This window comes from Diadema antillarum, unplaced genomic scaffold (assembly GCF_040938485.1).
Source record: "Diadema antillarum isolate AM-2024a unplaced genomic scaffold, OU_Dant_1.0 scf00000014, whole genome shotgun sequence".
Lineage (NCBI taxonomy): Eukaryota > Metazoa > Echinodermata > Echinoidea > Diadematoida > Diadematidae > Diadema > Diadema antillarum.
In genome coordinates this window covers 1440627-1454866 of record NW_027270903.1, presented here as the reverse complement: position 1 = coordinate 1454866, position 14240 = coordinate 1440627, and the positions used below count along the sequence as shown (strand labels likewise).

Genomic DNA, 14240 nt, shown 5'->3' with positions numbered 1-14240 from the left:
ATAATCATGTGAAAATTGGCAGAAATGACAGAGGCCTTCGAATACTTCACACTGTGACTATAGTTCACTAAGTCTTTAACATATTTAAGATTGAATTAATGAGGCATATACGGACACCATGGCATATTCCAGCATGAAATGAATCATTTTAACATTGAGATATAACGCCGAGATAGTTCTATCACTGCTCCTGCACTTATCAAACTTTCGAAGGGAGATCCCAAGTTCGAGTCCTTCCAAGTCCTTAGAGCTTACGTCCTTGGAAGAGATGTTTCTCCCATTCCTCTCGACCATGGCAGGCGCGGGTCCGGGCGTACACTATAAATGGGTTTCCCATTCCGGACGAGTACATGGCAATGTTAATTATTAATGCTGGCGGTCCTCTGGACTCTCGCTGCTAGAGATTGCCCTGGGTAAATGAGACAATATCGGTGTTGTTGTTGCTGTTATTATTATTATTATCATTATTATTATTATCATTGTTATCATTATTATTACTATTATCATTATTATTATTATTATTATTATTATTATTATTATTATTATTATCATCATCATCATCATCATCATCATCATCCCCATTACCATATTTGACCGTTCGGTAAGTCAACTACTGAGTATTCAGAGACTTACGATATGTTTGATTTCAGCCTTTATGCAACAGAACAGGGATCCAGATTTCAGAAAGAATGTGCAACAGTTCCCGTTTTAAGCCTATCAAACGGTTTCTAAGCATCAGGTTTGGATGCCATGGTGTTTGAATGCGCTGATTTATGAGACAGGTTGTAACTCACACAAAGTTCCGTCGTTCAATCATTCACGTCTTATCAATAAGAACTGTGGATATGTACCCCTCTGTCCGATCCAGTGCTCATTTTTATTGCCAATTTCTATTTCGAAGATGGGCGCAAAAGTTTAAAGGTCAGAAATGATTAACATAAGTGCAGTCGTTTTTATCTCCCTATGAGTGGCTCACATTCATGTTGCTCATGCTCAGTAATGTTTCATCCAGGATGTATGTCATTACGATCCGCAGGGTCGCTACATGAGTTCATACTATGTGAATTTGTCCATTATAATGTTCCCGTTAAATTGCAGAACCACACCCCGTGACGTCAATCTTACCTCAATCGAACAGCACCTAATACATATTCCCATCATACACCTGCTACATGCTACTTCCTGTCAGCGACTGCTCAGCAGATTTTGTGATTCGTTGAAGGCATAGAAATATCGAATTTTGGACTAAATATTGTCCGAGCAAGACTATACCTACCACCCTAGGTAAGAATATTGATTTCCACTGTACTAGAGAAACTAGAGAAATACATTTGTCGTGATTGCAAAGGAATTTGGAAAGTTAAGAATCAAGAGAAAGAAAAATGCAAGCTTCATGTGGTCCCAGACACTGAAAAATTTGCAGGATCTTTCCAACGCAAGCAATGCGACAGCATCGTGGTTCTGAGTGATGTTAATTCTGCACTGCTATTACTTGCATTAGGAGACTGAAAGGTTATTAGACACTCTAGTATTCGTTTCACAATCCTAGTATGTTTCTGTCATATTTGCATTTGCATGGCCGGTGTATTTTATTAAATTTTATGTGCATTTGATGACTTAAACAGCTGAGCAAAAAGCCATGATCTAAATATAATTTAAACAGTGTTAAAATTAGATTCTATGTAAATTGACAGTTTAACAAGTTAAATTTACTTAGTTATGATATTATAGAGGATCTCCTTCCACGTAATGTTAGAGGGGGTCTAGTAGTTTATCAAAGCAAAGTGCTGCTCAAACATCAAAGCAAAGAAACCCAAACAAACAAACAAACAGAAAAAGAAAAAAGTAAAAACAAAACAAAACAAAAAATCTCTAACTAGTAACAAGTACAACTTCAGTTGCCATGTTATGTATTGTTATGGAATAGATAGATCAAGTACAAATCTAGCTAGCGGCATGGTCAAATTTTGGCATAAACAGGTGTTTATTTAGGTCTATCTATGACTAGAGTAACTGCGGCAGTATGCGGCCGTGCAGCCGTTCGCGGCAGGTACAACATACACGGTAATATACCGCTAAACACAGCACTGCACTGTTACATGCACACTACACATATACTAACACACTAGCAATCAACAAAAACCAACTGATAAAATGGGCACGATCTCTGACGAAAGTGAAATTTTCTCACCTAAATGTCAACATATCGCATCCAAAATGAAATTTTCGGTACTTCTTAACATAACAGTTAAGGAAACAATGGTCAAAGAAACTGGATTTTTTGTCGTTTTCTCTATGTTCATGGATTTTGAAAACATATCCTCACGTAAAATAGAACTTTCGCGAGCCGATGTGGGCCGCCATTTTTTTCGGAAAGTGGATGTTACCATCGAAAAAAATGAGAAAAACATGAGAAAGACATCAACAACACCGCCAGAATTGCGATCTTGTTTGCGGCCAAGGCATGTGCGCCCGCTATTTTCACGTGCTTTCGCAATGGGAATTGGTGCTTACGCAGTGTTCGCGAGACATGTGAAGGCGTTCAGCTAAAGATCGCGGAGCACGCGCGTATTGCATAGGGATTGTACATCGTGCCGCACGCAGAAATACTACGTCGCATATCGCCCTTATCGGCGAAAATTGTGCCGGGTTTTGCCCTGGTAAATCATGAAAACTGCGTTGGTCAATGGTAAATTTCTTTTATGAAAAGAATTGCGTTAATGGATAATCTTGTCTATGATATATGAAATGGTTGAAAATAATTTGCCTGATTTGTTTACAAGTTGGAAAAACCCTTAACAATGCTTAAACTGCCGCAAATGGGATATTTTACTCTATGTGATGTGTTACAGTACTCTGTTGTTGACTGAACGAAAGGCGAAAGATTGATCAGTCTGGATCTTGTCATTGGGGATATGCAGGGTGCTACATAACTTCTCTACCACTTGCCCAAACTTCTTTACCACTTGCCCAATCAGGCAAGCAGATTTTGAAGTTGTTGACCCCGTGACTGTAAGCCTGGCAGCCTGACTTTTATTTGCATGCACATGCCATTTTATTTTAAATAGCTAGATATAAAATTAGCACTTTCAAGCACCGTTGACCAATGTCGTCATTGCATGGTTCATCTCAGTTTAGCTTTCTATGAGCTGCTGCAGGGATTATCCTTTTCAGGGTTCAAGGTTCAACACTTGCCCGAAAAGAAAGTCCAAAAATATAAGAAAGTGATATCAAGCACTTGTAAGTCACAGGCTTGATAAAACACAGCTGCTTGAATAAACAGCACACATTGATTCACACATCAGTAACAAAGTTGGTTCAGTCGAATTTTGGTGTTGCATTGTGTTGCGGCTTCTTCACTTAAAAGTGCTGAAATGAAAATAAATTGTTTTTGCATCACTTAAAAGTCATTATCTTTGAGCTTCTGTATGGTTGACTTGAAGGGGAAAAGTTTAAAAAAAAAAGATGGCCTCAAAACTTTTTGCTTGACCAATTCGGGCAAGCATTTTTTCTCTTTGTTCCAAAACACTTGCGTGATTTTGATTTTCACTTGCCCCAGGCAATCGGGCAAGTGCTTGATGTAACACCTTGATATGTTACGCGGATCTCGGAGACTACATGTATGTCTGGCTCGATAGAATCTCCTCCTATACAGACTGAAGGCTGTCATACTGACTTCTTGTAGGTATAGGGGAGGATGTTCTAAGACGGAAACCGACTCGCTGATGATCATTCATCAGCAAAATACATAGAAGTGCATGTATAACTGTAGTGTGTGCGCTTCTATATCACAGAACAGTAGAGTTGTGTGTTCTATATTTTTTGACTATCACCGTGTTTTGTGTGAGTGTAAGGAAGAGGACCGTTGAATCCAAAAATGTTGTTAAACTTCTCTGGACAGAGAGATTTTTCTTCCTGGGGTGTTCGACTTTTGGCTTGCTTGTAGCAGCAACAGCGATTTTGCCAAATGTTGTGATAGATTACAGACCTCTTTCTGCTCCCTGCATAAAGTGCAAATTTGCTATTCATTTACAATGACGTTCTTATTGATATAAGGTTACATGTTGCTATGGAACATTTTAATATCGTCGCAAACCTCACAGTACGAGTCTTGAACCTCACTGTTACCCTGTTTTTTGTTTCCTTTGCAGTGTATTTTCCTCGGAGAGACACAGACTAGATATACTTCATAATGTTCCAGACAAGATCCGAGTATGACAGGTTAGTTATCCCTCCTGCTGCTGCCCCTGCTTTTTCTCTCTCCTTCTCTACCTTAACCCATATTCTATGGACCCCATCTGAATATGGGTTAGCCCGTGGGGTTTGATCATCTTTTCTGACATACTAGAGCTCAAAATCCAGGCTTTATTAAAACCAAACAACTATCTGCCAGTGATGATTTCGGGAAGAAAACCGTATCCCATCAAGTTTTACTGCTCAAGCATCATGGGTATTGCAGTTTCAGACCAGAGAATTTATTGCCAGTGCTGCATAAATGTGATGTCCGTAACAGAGGTGAGAAAATTAATTTGAGGTGCAGCAAGTCTATGAAAGATTTCTGATTTAAACATGCATCACTATAGCAGGGGACAAAGTTCATATTGACACCCCAAAACTTGACCACATTTGAAATGATCTTCATTGTAAAATGAAAAAGTTGATATCTCTGTTACAAGGACATCATACAATTTGTTGACCCAACCCAATGGACTGACCCACATATCAAGGTTAGAAACTCTTTTTCTCTTGTTTCTCATCAGGTTTAGAATACTGGAGGAAAGCACATCTTGAAAGCCATGGCAAAGAGAGTTATTATTGCATTCAATATTTTGTGTTCCCTGATCCATGATTTATTACAGGCTCCACTTTGCATTCAGCTATTCAAACATGGCATCCTATGTATGCAGCAGAAGCTACATATTGCAATCATTTGCCTGTCATATCAATGTTTATGTGGTCATGCTGGTGTCTTACCATTATCATGTAATATTTTGAAGTCAGAGATCAAGAGACAAGCAAGAAATTGGTGTTCAAATTTGTTTTTGTATTCATGCCATGTAAAATTTTGCTTTCTCAAAAATAAGTATTGCTCTTTTCTGTGTGAATTTTGACATCTATAGGGGAGTCAATACATTTTCTCCAGAGGGTCGTCTGTTCCAGGTTGAATATGCTATTGAAGCCATCAAGGTATGTATGGCATCATCAATGTGAATAGCAATTTGCTGATCTAGTGTGGTTTTAGTTTTGAGGAGGAAAGGAAAGTCTGGATGAATTATGTTGTTTCATTGATTCTATCTACTGTATCGGAAAAATTTCAATTTTAGGACACATGATTCTATCACAAAGTTATGCATGCATTCACTAGTTCAGGCATTAACAGTATGTGTTGTGTTCAGTCTTTTTAATTACTTTAGGTTAGTGTTGTGACATCTGTGTTTAAAACAGAATGAAACGCTACTCAGAAGGCACTCCTGTATGTCTTCATCGGTCCATATCACTGTTTTTGTGAATGAAGTATTACCCAAGAGTAATATATTTTCATTTTATTGCTCTTTGTCTCATGGCGATGCTAGCTCGGTTCTACAGCCATTGGCATCAGGACAACGGAGGGTGTGGTCCTGGCGGTAGAGAAGCGAGTCACATCCCCCCTGATGGAGGCCACCAGTATAGAGAAGATTGTGGAGATCGACAGCCACATCGGGTGTGCCATGAGTGGGCTGATTGCCGACTCGAGAACGATGATCGACAAAGCAAGAGTAGAGGCACAGGTATGGATGATGGATGTGTTGTAACGCTGTAAATGCCACATATTTAGAGAGTCTAATTTTTCACAAATCTGGACTTTCCGACAATTTCGCGAGTGGTTAGATTTGTGATCCTGGAGTACAGTACATGTACTGAATGGAGAAATGTATGCTTGCACGTCATGTTCGTGTCGGGATCAGGGTAAATTCTTTTGTGTGTCTTTGAATTAGCGAAGAGCACATGACTTGCAAAATTTGCGAAAAATAAAAACCTCGCGAAATATTTGGTGTATACAGTAGATCTTTTGAGTGAGAGGCTTAATGTGGTGCACAGTGACAAGAAGTAAAATGGTGTCATCTGTGATATGATTTGCAGAGAAAGAAAGGAAAAAAAAAACAAGGATACAAAGAAGGAAATATCAGTATTTGTATTTTTTTCTCCTCTCATGAATGGAAACTAAGGAATTGTTAGTCTCACGAGAGAGAAAAGAAAAGATAGAAGGAGACATTTATGCATTTTTACCAGGTTTATTGTGTCTCTGCCTTGAACTGGCTTCAGCTCAGGTGGTAGTGCAACCACCTTGAAAGCAGGAAGGTGGGTAATAGGTTAAAAACCCAGATAGTTCTTCTCTTCATTGTGCTCTATAGATATACAGCTCCGTCACGCTAATCATGGGAAAAGCTGTGAGAGCTCAATCTCTATGTATGATATCTCGATAATATGACTCGATCTCTTTGTTTGTTAATAGTTTGTTACTTATCCTTGTGTTTATTTTCAAATCATCTATTCGTCTAAATTATTATCCATCTATATTTCTACCTATCTGTCAGTCTAGTCTATCAAGTTTTTGAATTGTGTTCTTGTCTTGAAGAAATGGAAATTCAATGTATATGCATACTTAGCACATATGCTGTGTGATATGCGATATGATGTATATGATATGCATTTATTTCCACTTGTGGGTAGAATCCCTTTCAACCAGCGCTTAGTTCTTGATATGGTGGAGACACCTCATTACAAAACATGACATGAAACCATTAAACATGAACTGATACAGCCTGTGTCTGGCATATTATTGATGAGTTGAGACAAGGATGATTAAGATACATGTAATCCGTGTTTTTATTGTTGTTGTCGTCGTTGTTTCAGAGTCACTGGTTTACATACAATGAGAAGATGTCCGTGGAGAGTGTGACCCAGGCGGTGTCAAACCTGGCACTTCAGTTCGGTGACGATGAGGCGGGTGTTGGTGCAATGGTGAGTCTGCGGCGTCCAGTGTCATTTGTTCAGAGACAGAAATGTTATCTAGCCATGGTCATCATAACATACCAGCAATTCTTGTGTCTAAGGCACACTCAGATGAAAGGTGTGCTATGGGGAAATGCCCGTACATAAACTTTGATCTTAAAGATAATAAAAAGTTTTGGTACCTCAAAAGTTTCCCCGAATTTCCTTGTCTTAGTTTGTGTTTCAGGTTAAAGTACCTTTCATATAACTAACACTGTGAGACTTACTCGCCCCAAAGTGCTCTCATGTCTTAGTAATCATGCAATTAACTGCGACCAGCAGCCCCATACGCATAGCGTAATGGGGCTTCGCATTGTAGCATACAGGATCATGACAGATTTAGTATCGCAGGTAAATATCAACTTAAAATCCAAAAAATTTCTTCAATTTGAAGACTTACCAATTAAGTTGAAGTATTGAAAACAGGCTTCAGAAAACGTTTGGTTCTGCCAATAGTCCCTTTCTGTTCGAATTGATGACTGAATGTGACTTGGTCGAGAGGACCTTGGGAAAGCTACATACACTGAATACTACAGCTAGTGCATGCGAACACATCACATGCGTCCAAATTTCAAATCCATGAACGGACAAGATGTTTGTGTGCGCATGCGCCGGCTGTAGTATTCAGTGTATGTAGCTCTTCCAAGGTCCTCTCGACCGAGTCACATTCAGTCATCAATTCTAACAGAAAGGGACTATTGGCAGAACCAAATGTTGTCCGAAGCCTGTTTTCAATACTTTAACGTAATTGGTAAGTCTTCAAATTGAAGAAATGTTTGGATTTTAAGTTGACGTTTACCCGCGATACTAAATCTGTCATGATCCTGAATGCTACAATGCGAAGCCCCATTACACTATGCGTATGGGGCTGCTGGTCGCAGTCAGTGGTTTCGTACAATACTACGGCGGCGGCTCTGGTACGAAACCATTATTGCATGATTACTAAGACATGAGAGCACTTTGGGGCGAGTAAGTCTCACAGACAACATACTTTAACCTGAAACACAAACTAAGACAAGGAAATTCAGGGAAACTTTTGAGGTACCAAAACTTTTTATTATCTTTAATAGACACGAAAAAATTATATTGTAGTTCTGTTTTCTTATTGTTTTCCTAGTGGTAAGTAGTGTCTGTTGTTCAGCTATAGAAAAGAGATGATAAAAGCAAAAGGCTGTGTACTGTCCCTCTAGAAAAAAGTACTGTAATTTTAATATTTCACAAATGCACGTGCAATAGATTGCTTACAAGTCCAATACACGAGAACCAAGTAAAGCACATTTGCATTCCTATACAGTCAAACCTGTCTATAGCGGCCACCCAAGGGAAACGGAAAAAGTGGCCATTGTAGACAGGTGGCCGCTATAGACTGGTTATCCAACTATATGTGTGCATTGCCTATGCATGTACTGTATGTACATGTATTATCGTTGTATACATCTATAGGTAGGCTACTTTCATGTGTACATGTACATGCGTATACATATGCACACGTGTGTTTCATGCATTGAACAATGCCGGCGTCTATGAAATTGTTATACACAGTAGCATGTTGTACAGTCGTGAAGAAAGCTTCACACTAGTGCATTATTATGACTGAATAAGTGATGAATGCAGCGGTGGCGATCACTGAACGTTACCAATGAATGACTGGCACGGCCACAAATCAGAAAAACACACTGAAATACTGGGTCTGTGGCCGCTATAGACAGGTTAAAATCCTACCGCAGGAAACAAAATTGTGGCCGCTGGCCACGGTAGACAGGTGGCCGCTTTACACAGGGTCTTAAACAGGGCTTTTCTCTCGGGGGGATTTTTCAGTGGCCGCTATAGACAGGTGGCCGCTAAGGCAGGTTTGACTGTATTTAGTAGTTATGATAGACTTCTGTCGGTAATCACATTTATGCAGGGATGTTCAAGTCAGGAGAGGTAAACAGACAATGTTTATTATTTCTGCAAAGTTATCTATTATCTTTTATTGGATGTGTGTGATGTATTTGCCGCAGTACATCCAGTGAGATGAGGCTTCTGAGATTAAATGCTTTTGAACCAAACCAAAGTTAAGTCGTAAAGTGTTTCAGGCATCACATGAGAGCCTTCAATACGATTCAGGGGCATGACAGAATATTACCCTGTACTTCTTTGGGCCCTTGTACTCATTGTTATGCTGTTTATCAGATTTAATGAGAATGAGATGAAAGTTTCTGCAGCTGCAGATGTTCATTCCTTTTCCTTTCGATTTCCCATACCAGAGTCGTCCATTTGGAGTTGCATTGCTGTTTGCCGGTATTGATCAGAATGGCCCGGTATTGTAAGTAACAAGTCTCATTTCATCAGAGTGTTACTGTGAAGTAATTTGTAGCTACGTTTCACTGCTGGCTGTAGTCCTTTTTACTTTTGTTTTGGAGACAACAAGCAAACAAACAATGTATCAAACTCAATAGCCAGAATTCAGAAATGTAGTTTAAATTTAGTCTGTTAGTCATGCCTATTTCAACTGTGTTAATGTGCAGAACATATTGCTTTGTGAAAAGACATCTTATAATGAATGCACTTTGACATACCTATGTGAAAAATGTGCCGTGTGATTTGGTCTATAGACTAAATTTAAGCTATGGATTTTATTTAAACTACCCTTTTGAACTTCGGGCCAATGTGTTTATGAGGACTAGCATGACTCAAGGAGTCATGGGTCAGAAAGAACTGTCTCTTGCAATTCTTACCCCTCCCCCACTGCAGAAAAAGTAGAAAAAAAAGTGATAAAGTTGGTGGGGGGTGGAAGAGGGCAGACTAGGTACCATGTACACAGTCTTCAAGAAAAGACATGTAAATACTGTATTACCCAGAGAATGGTGCTGCAGGGAAGGCTTATGAGTATCATAGTGTATTGGATGACACCAAGATGCTGAAACACAATGTAGCAAGTGCCAGTTACTTAGGATGACCCATTTTGATATGATGAAAGGTCAGTGACCTGCAGCCACCAGCAGAGTTGCAGAAGAGAACAGCGCCTCCGGCAAAAAATTGCTATGACACTTCAGTGTGTACAGCACCTTTCCTGGTTGGTAGTGTGTTTTTATGCCTTCATGCTGGTGCATGATTTCTGCCCCCAATCAGATACCACATGGACCCATCGGGGACGTTCCTGCAGTTCGACGCAAAGGCCATCGGGTCGGGGTCGGAAGGGGCCCAGTCGCAGCTGCAAGAACTCTACCACAAGGTGAGACCTGAGCTAGGTGGATGGATAGGGTTGGGCGAAAGATTGGCTGGGAGGAGGATGGAAAGGTGGGATGATATTCTGGCTGTGTGAGAATGCCGAGGAAGAAGTGACATGTTTTTGGATGATGGGGCAAAGTAAATGACACAGAAAGTCAGGGATACTGTAAAATGAGGAATGTTCACATTCATTTTAATTTCATGAATATCGCGAGAGCCAACATTTGCAAAATTAAGATGCATGTGAAAGTTCTTGCCTACACTATATGCATTGAATGCAGGGGCGGATCCAGGAATTCTGTAAAGGGGGGGGGGGGGGGCGTGAATAATATTTTTGGCACCACTTCCGGGTTTCAATTCATTTTTTTCTTTTTATTTCTTTTGTTTTTAACGAAAAATAAAGGGGGGCGTGCGCCGGTTGCACCCCCCTCTGGATCCGCCACTGGAATGCCGGTGGCAGTTTGCAACTATTTCATGCGAGAAAGGCTGCCAGCTCCATTTGCAATCTTTTCATGCCGCAAATATATTGTCTTTTTACAGTATACAGTACAACTAATCGGATATGTATTTGAGAAATAGGATGCACAATGGATTTCTCCCATGGTGTACAGGGTTACTGGAGAATGTGCAGTGACAGTCAGAAATGTTTTCTGAAATATTCAAATAAGTAAACCAGTGGAAAGAAAGTAGCTTGTAGCTTTTGCAAATGGTTCATTGTTCCTTTGTTCGTCATGTTTAAGATAAAATTAAGAGATAAATAGGAATATAGACAGACAGACAAAGAAAGAGATAAAGAAAAAAAAGAAGAAAGTTGTCTGAGATGGAGTTTTACCTGAGTGAAGAAATGAATGGATAAGTTGTGATTCATCATTCATGAGTAAGAATATATATAATTATTTTCTGCTCTATGCTTTCTGTTCTTGTGTTACCCAGTCAATGACACTGAAAGAAGCCTCGAAGGAGGCCCTCGTTGTTCTCAAGCAGGTCATGGAGGAGAAGCTAAGTTCAACAAATGTAGAGGTGAGTTGCATGTGCTGTTTGATCAGCAGCGTACAGCCAAATCTCCCTGAAATAGCTAGCTATGGGATACAAAAAAGAAAAGAAAAAACTAACCATTGTAGATGGGATGCTACCACAGGACTGTTAGAAACAAGATGAGGTTTCAGAGGTTTCTTTTATATCTTACTCCCTTTCGAATAAGAATATGCTTGATCTGTACGTATTATGATCACCAAGTGTATTGAAGGAACTAGATAGGTCTGTGTGGAAAAATTCACAGACAATCCTTTGTTGGTTTCATGCTTTATTGTTTAAGCTTCAATATATTTGCTTTGATATATCATATATATATATATTTTTTTTTTTCCAGTGGTCTTCATATTAGTCTTTGCCTTATTTGTTTTTTTGCTGTGAAAGATAAATGATATTTTCTGTGCATTTTATCCACCAACATGTCCTTTTTTTTTTGTTCACCAAGTCAGTTATCTGATTGTATATCTTGCATCTAGCATCTAAATCCCAAATATGAACATTTATATACTTTTATATGAATAGGCAGCAAAATACAGGGCAACGTATGACTAATCAATTCATGTTTATGTGCCAACGTGTCTTGTAGTATTATACACTTGCATGTTGTGTAGAATACATGTTCTTGAGGTCTAAAGTTCATTATGTACAGTTGATATTGCCTATATTACCTTCTGAATCTTCTATTGTCTTTTTTTCTTTTTCTGAACTGAAATGTCTTAATGATCATAACATTGACATGTTAAAAACATGCCCTCTGACACACTATAAATGTTCATTTTTTCTCTTACAGGTTGCAACAGTCACCCCTGAAAAGAATTTCCAGATGTTCTCTAAAGAAGACATTGAGGCAATCATAACACAGATGTAGTAGGACCTCCTTGTAGAGTATTCATTTTCATTATCATTTGTACTCATTTTCATTCTCCTCTTCTGATTCTCAACTTGTAAAATGTTGTCACACATCATTGTGATTTGGACCTCACTCTATGAAGAATGTTTGGAGGGGTTACGGATCGTCCTCGAGGCCTCGTTGAATCTTTTACTCACAGCAAAGTGGTAGGGTGGGACTGAATGTGAGTGCTGGGTTTGAATGGGATGATATTAGATATACACAAGACTGAATGCATGCACCCAGGCTGCATGTTCCTAGTGTCACCTCTCACAACCGTCGCAGCCCCTCTCCTCTTCCCGACCCAGCAACAAGAATTTGGAGTCTAAAACTCTCAGGATCATAAATAGTGAAGAGTTGTGTACGTGACCTGGGCCCCATTTCATAAAGAGTTTATTTGATGACAACTATTTGCTGGAATGACTATTGTCATGGTAACGACAAGAATACAGCTTCCTGATTGGCTGTTTGCTGTGGAAAGTGGTCATTCCAGCAAGAGTTGTCATCCTAACATCTTTTATGAAATGGGGCCCTAGTGTAAATACACATACGTGTGACTATCAAAAATGTGAGACATTACTAAATATTTACTTGTGCACACAAAACTTTGAATCAAATTGCTTCTCAAGCCGTTCTCAGACTTGTCATAACTTTGCCTGCCAACAGTCATGTGTAGACCCTCCTTAAGAGATGTTCAAGGTCACAGCACTAAACTGTACCACAGAAAGTCTGAGGTAGATGTGTGATATCAGTAACAATTCCTTCTTGAAACATTTGAAGGAGGGGTTAACAAATTGGAGTGATGAGGAGGTTCTGGTTATATTTGGACCATGCAAGGATTTTGTTTTGTTTTGTTTTGTTTTTGTTTATTTAGTTTTCTTTTATTTTCCCCCTTTTTCTCTTACTTGCAACTTGTCTGGTCCATGTTATATATCTGTTAAGATTCATAGCAATATTCTAAAAGATATAAAGACTTAAAAGGCCGGTGAAACAAACTCTTCCCCAATTGATGCCCTGCTTTGGTGTTACAAAAATACAACTACAGCAGGGATGATTTCTTACCAGTTCAAGAACATATTGCATCGCAGATAGGTCTGACTTGCAATGTTATCTAGACATGGTATTCAGTTCTCTGTTCTGCCTTCCAATGTGGGTGCAGCATCTATTATTGGGAGACGTATGTTTTGAAATGCATTTTGGTGCAACTCTTTGAAAAGGGATATATGCATTTAGCCTTTTCTAGACATACAGCTGCAAGAAGAGAACTAAGTTTGATCGCTTGATAAGCAATCTTATTGCATTTTTCTTGATAAACATGCAAATATTCCATCGCCACCCAATGAAAAAAGAAGAGAACTAACTAGTGTTTTTAGCACGCTTTATAATTTCTGAAGCCCAGTAATCCATTGTGGCAAGAAGTATACACACTCTGCATGGTTGTAGTAAATTGATAGGTTATGAAGGTTACATGGGACTTGACCAAAGCTTGTCACCCCACCTCCAAAATGAGGACATCACCACACACACATGAGGATGAATTCTCTGAACGGACTAACAATAAATGAAAGTAAGCACAGCATTTTCTTGTGTAAGATGTCAAAGAAGCAGAAGGTGATAACTCCATGGACTTGGTGCTGTGATGGTTCTGATGAACAGATGATGCCTGTCATATTAACTCCATGGCATATTTTGCATTGTGGTATTTCTCCACATTTTTTTTTTCACTCCCCACTTGTCAGACTGTAAGATTAGTGACTTTGCGAAATCTTTGACCGCACTGACCCATGGCTTGTTGCTGGCCGTTGCCTACCTCTGGAGGTCAAGACCCACTTCAGTTCTGAATGAATCAAGTTGAAAACTTGTAGTTGTTGTGGAGTGTTGTAACATAATTTTCATGTACATATTATTTTCGTACAACGGTTGTCAAACTTCGCGATGCATTCTTGATGTATGTTCAGATTCGTGTGTAGGACTTGCTTTCAATTAAAGTCGGAAAGTGACTTAGAAAGTGTATCCCTGCTTTCATTTATGACATTTGTGAGATGTTTTATGTTGTGTTGAAATGAAACTTTAG

The 14240-nt window shown here is 39.2% G+C and overlaps 1 protein-coding gene across 1 annotated transcript; it reads left to right on the top strand.

Annotated features, from left to right (window-relative positions):
- Positions 1-1173: 1173 nt before the first annotated feature.
- On the top strand, positions 1174-14232 carry LOC139722724 (proteasome subunit alpha type-5-like). The gene is made up of 9 exons (XM_071634017.1): positions 1174-1284; positions 4152-4221; positions 5121-5187; positions 5574-5768; positions 6895-7002; positions 9282-9340; positions 10147-10249; positions 11179-11265; positions 12068-14232. Exons 2-9 carry the CDS (start codon positions 4193-4195, stop codon positions 12143-12145), a joined length of 726 nt encoding a protein of 241 aa, XP_071490118.1. The 5' UTR covers positions 1174-1284; positions 4152-4192; the 3' UTR covers positions 12146-14232.
- Positions 14233-14240: the final 8 nt, after the last annotated feature.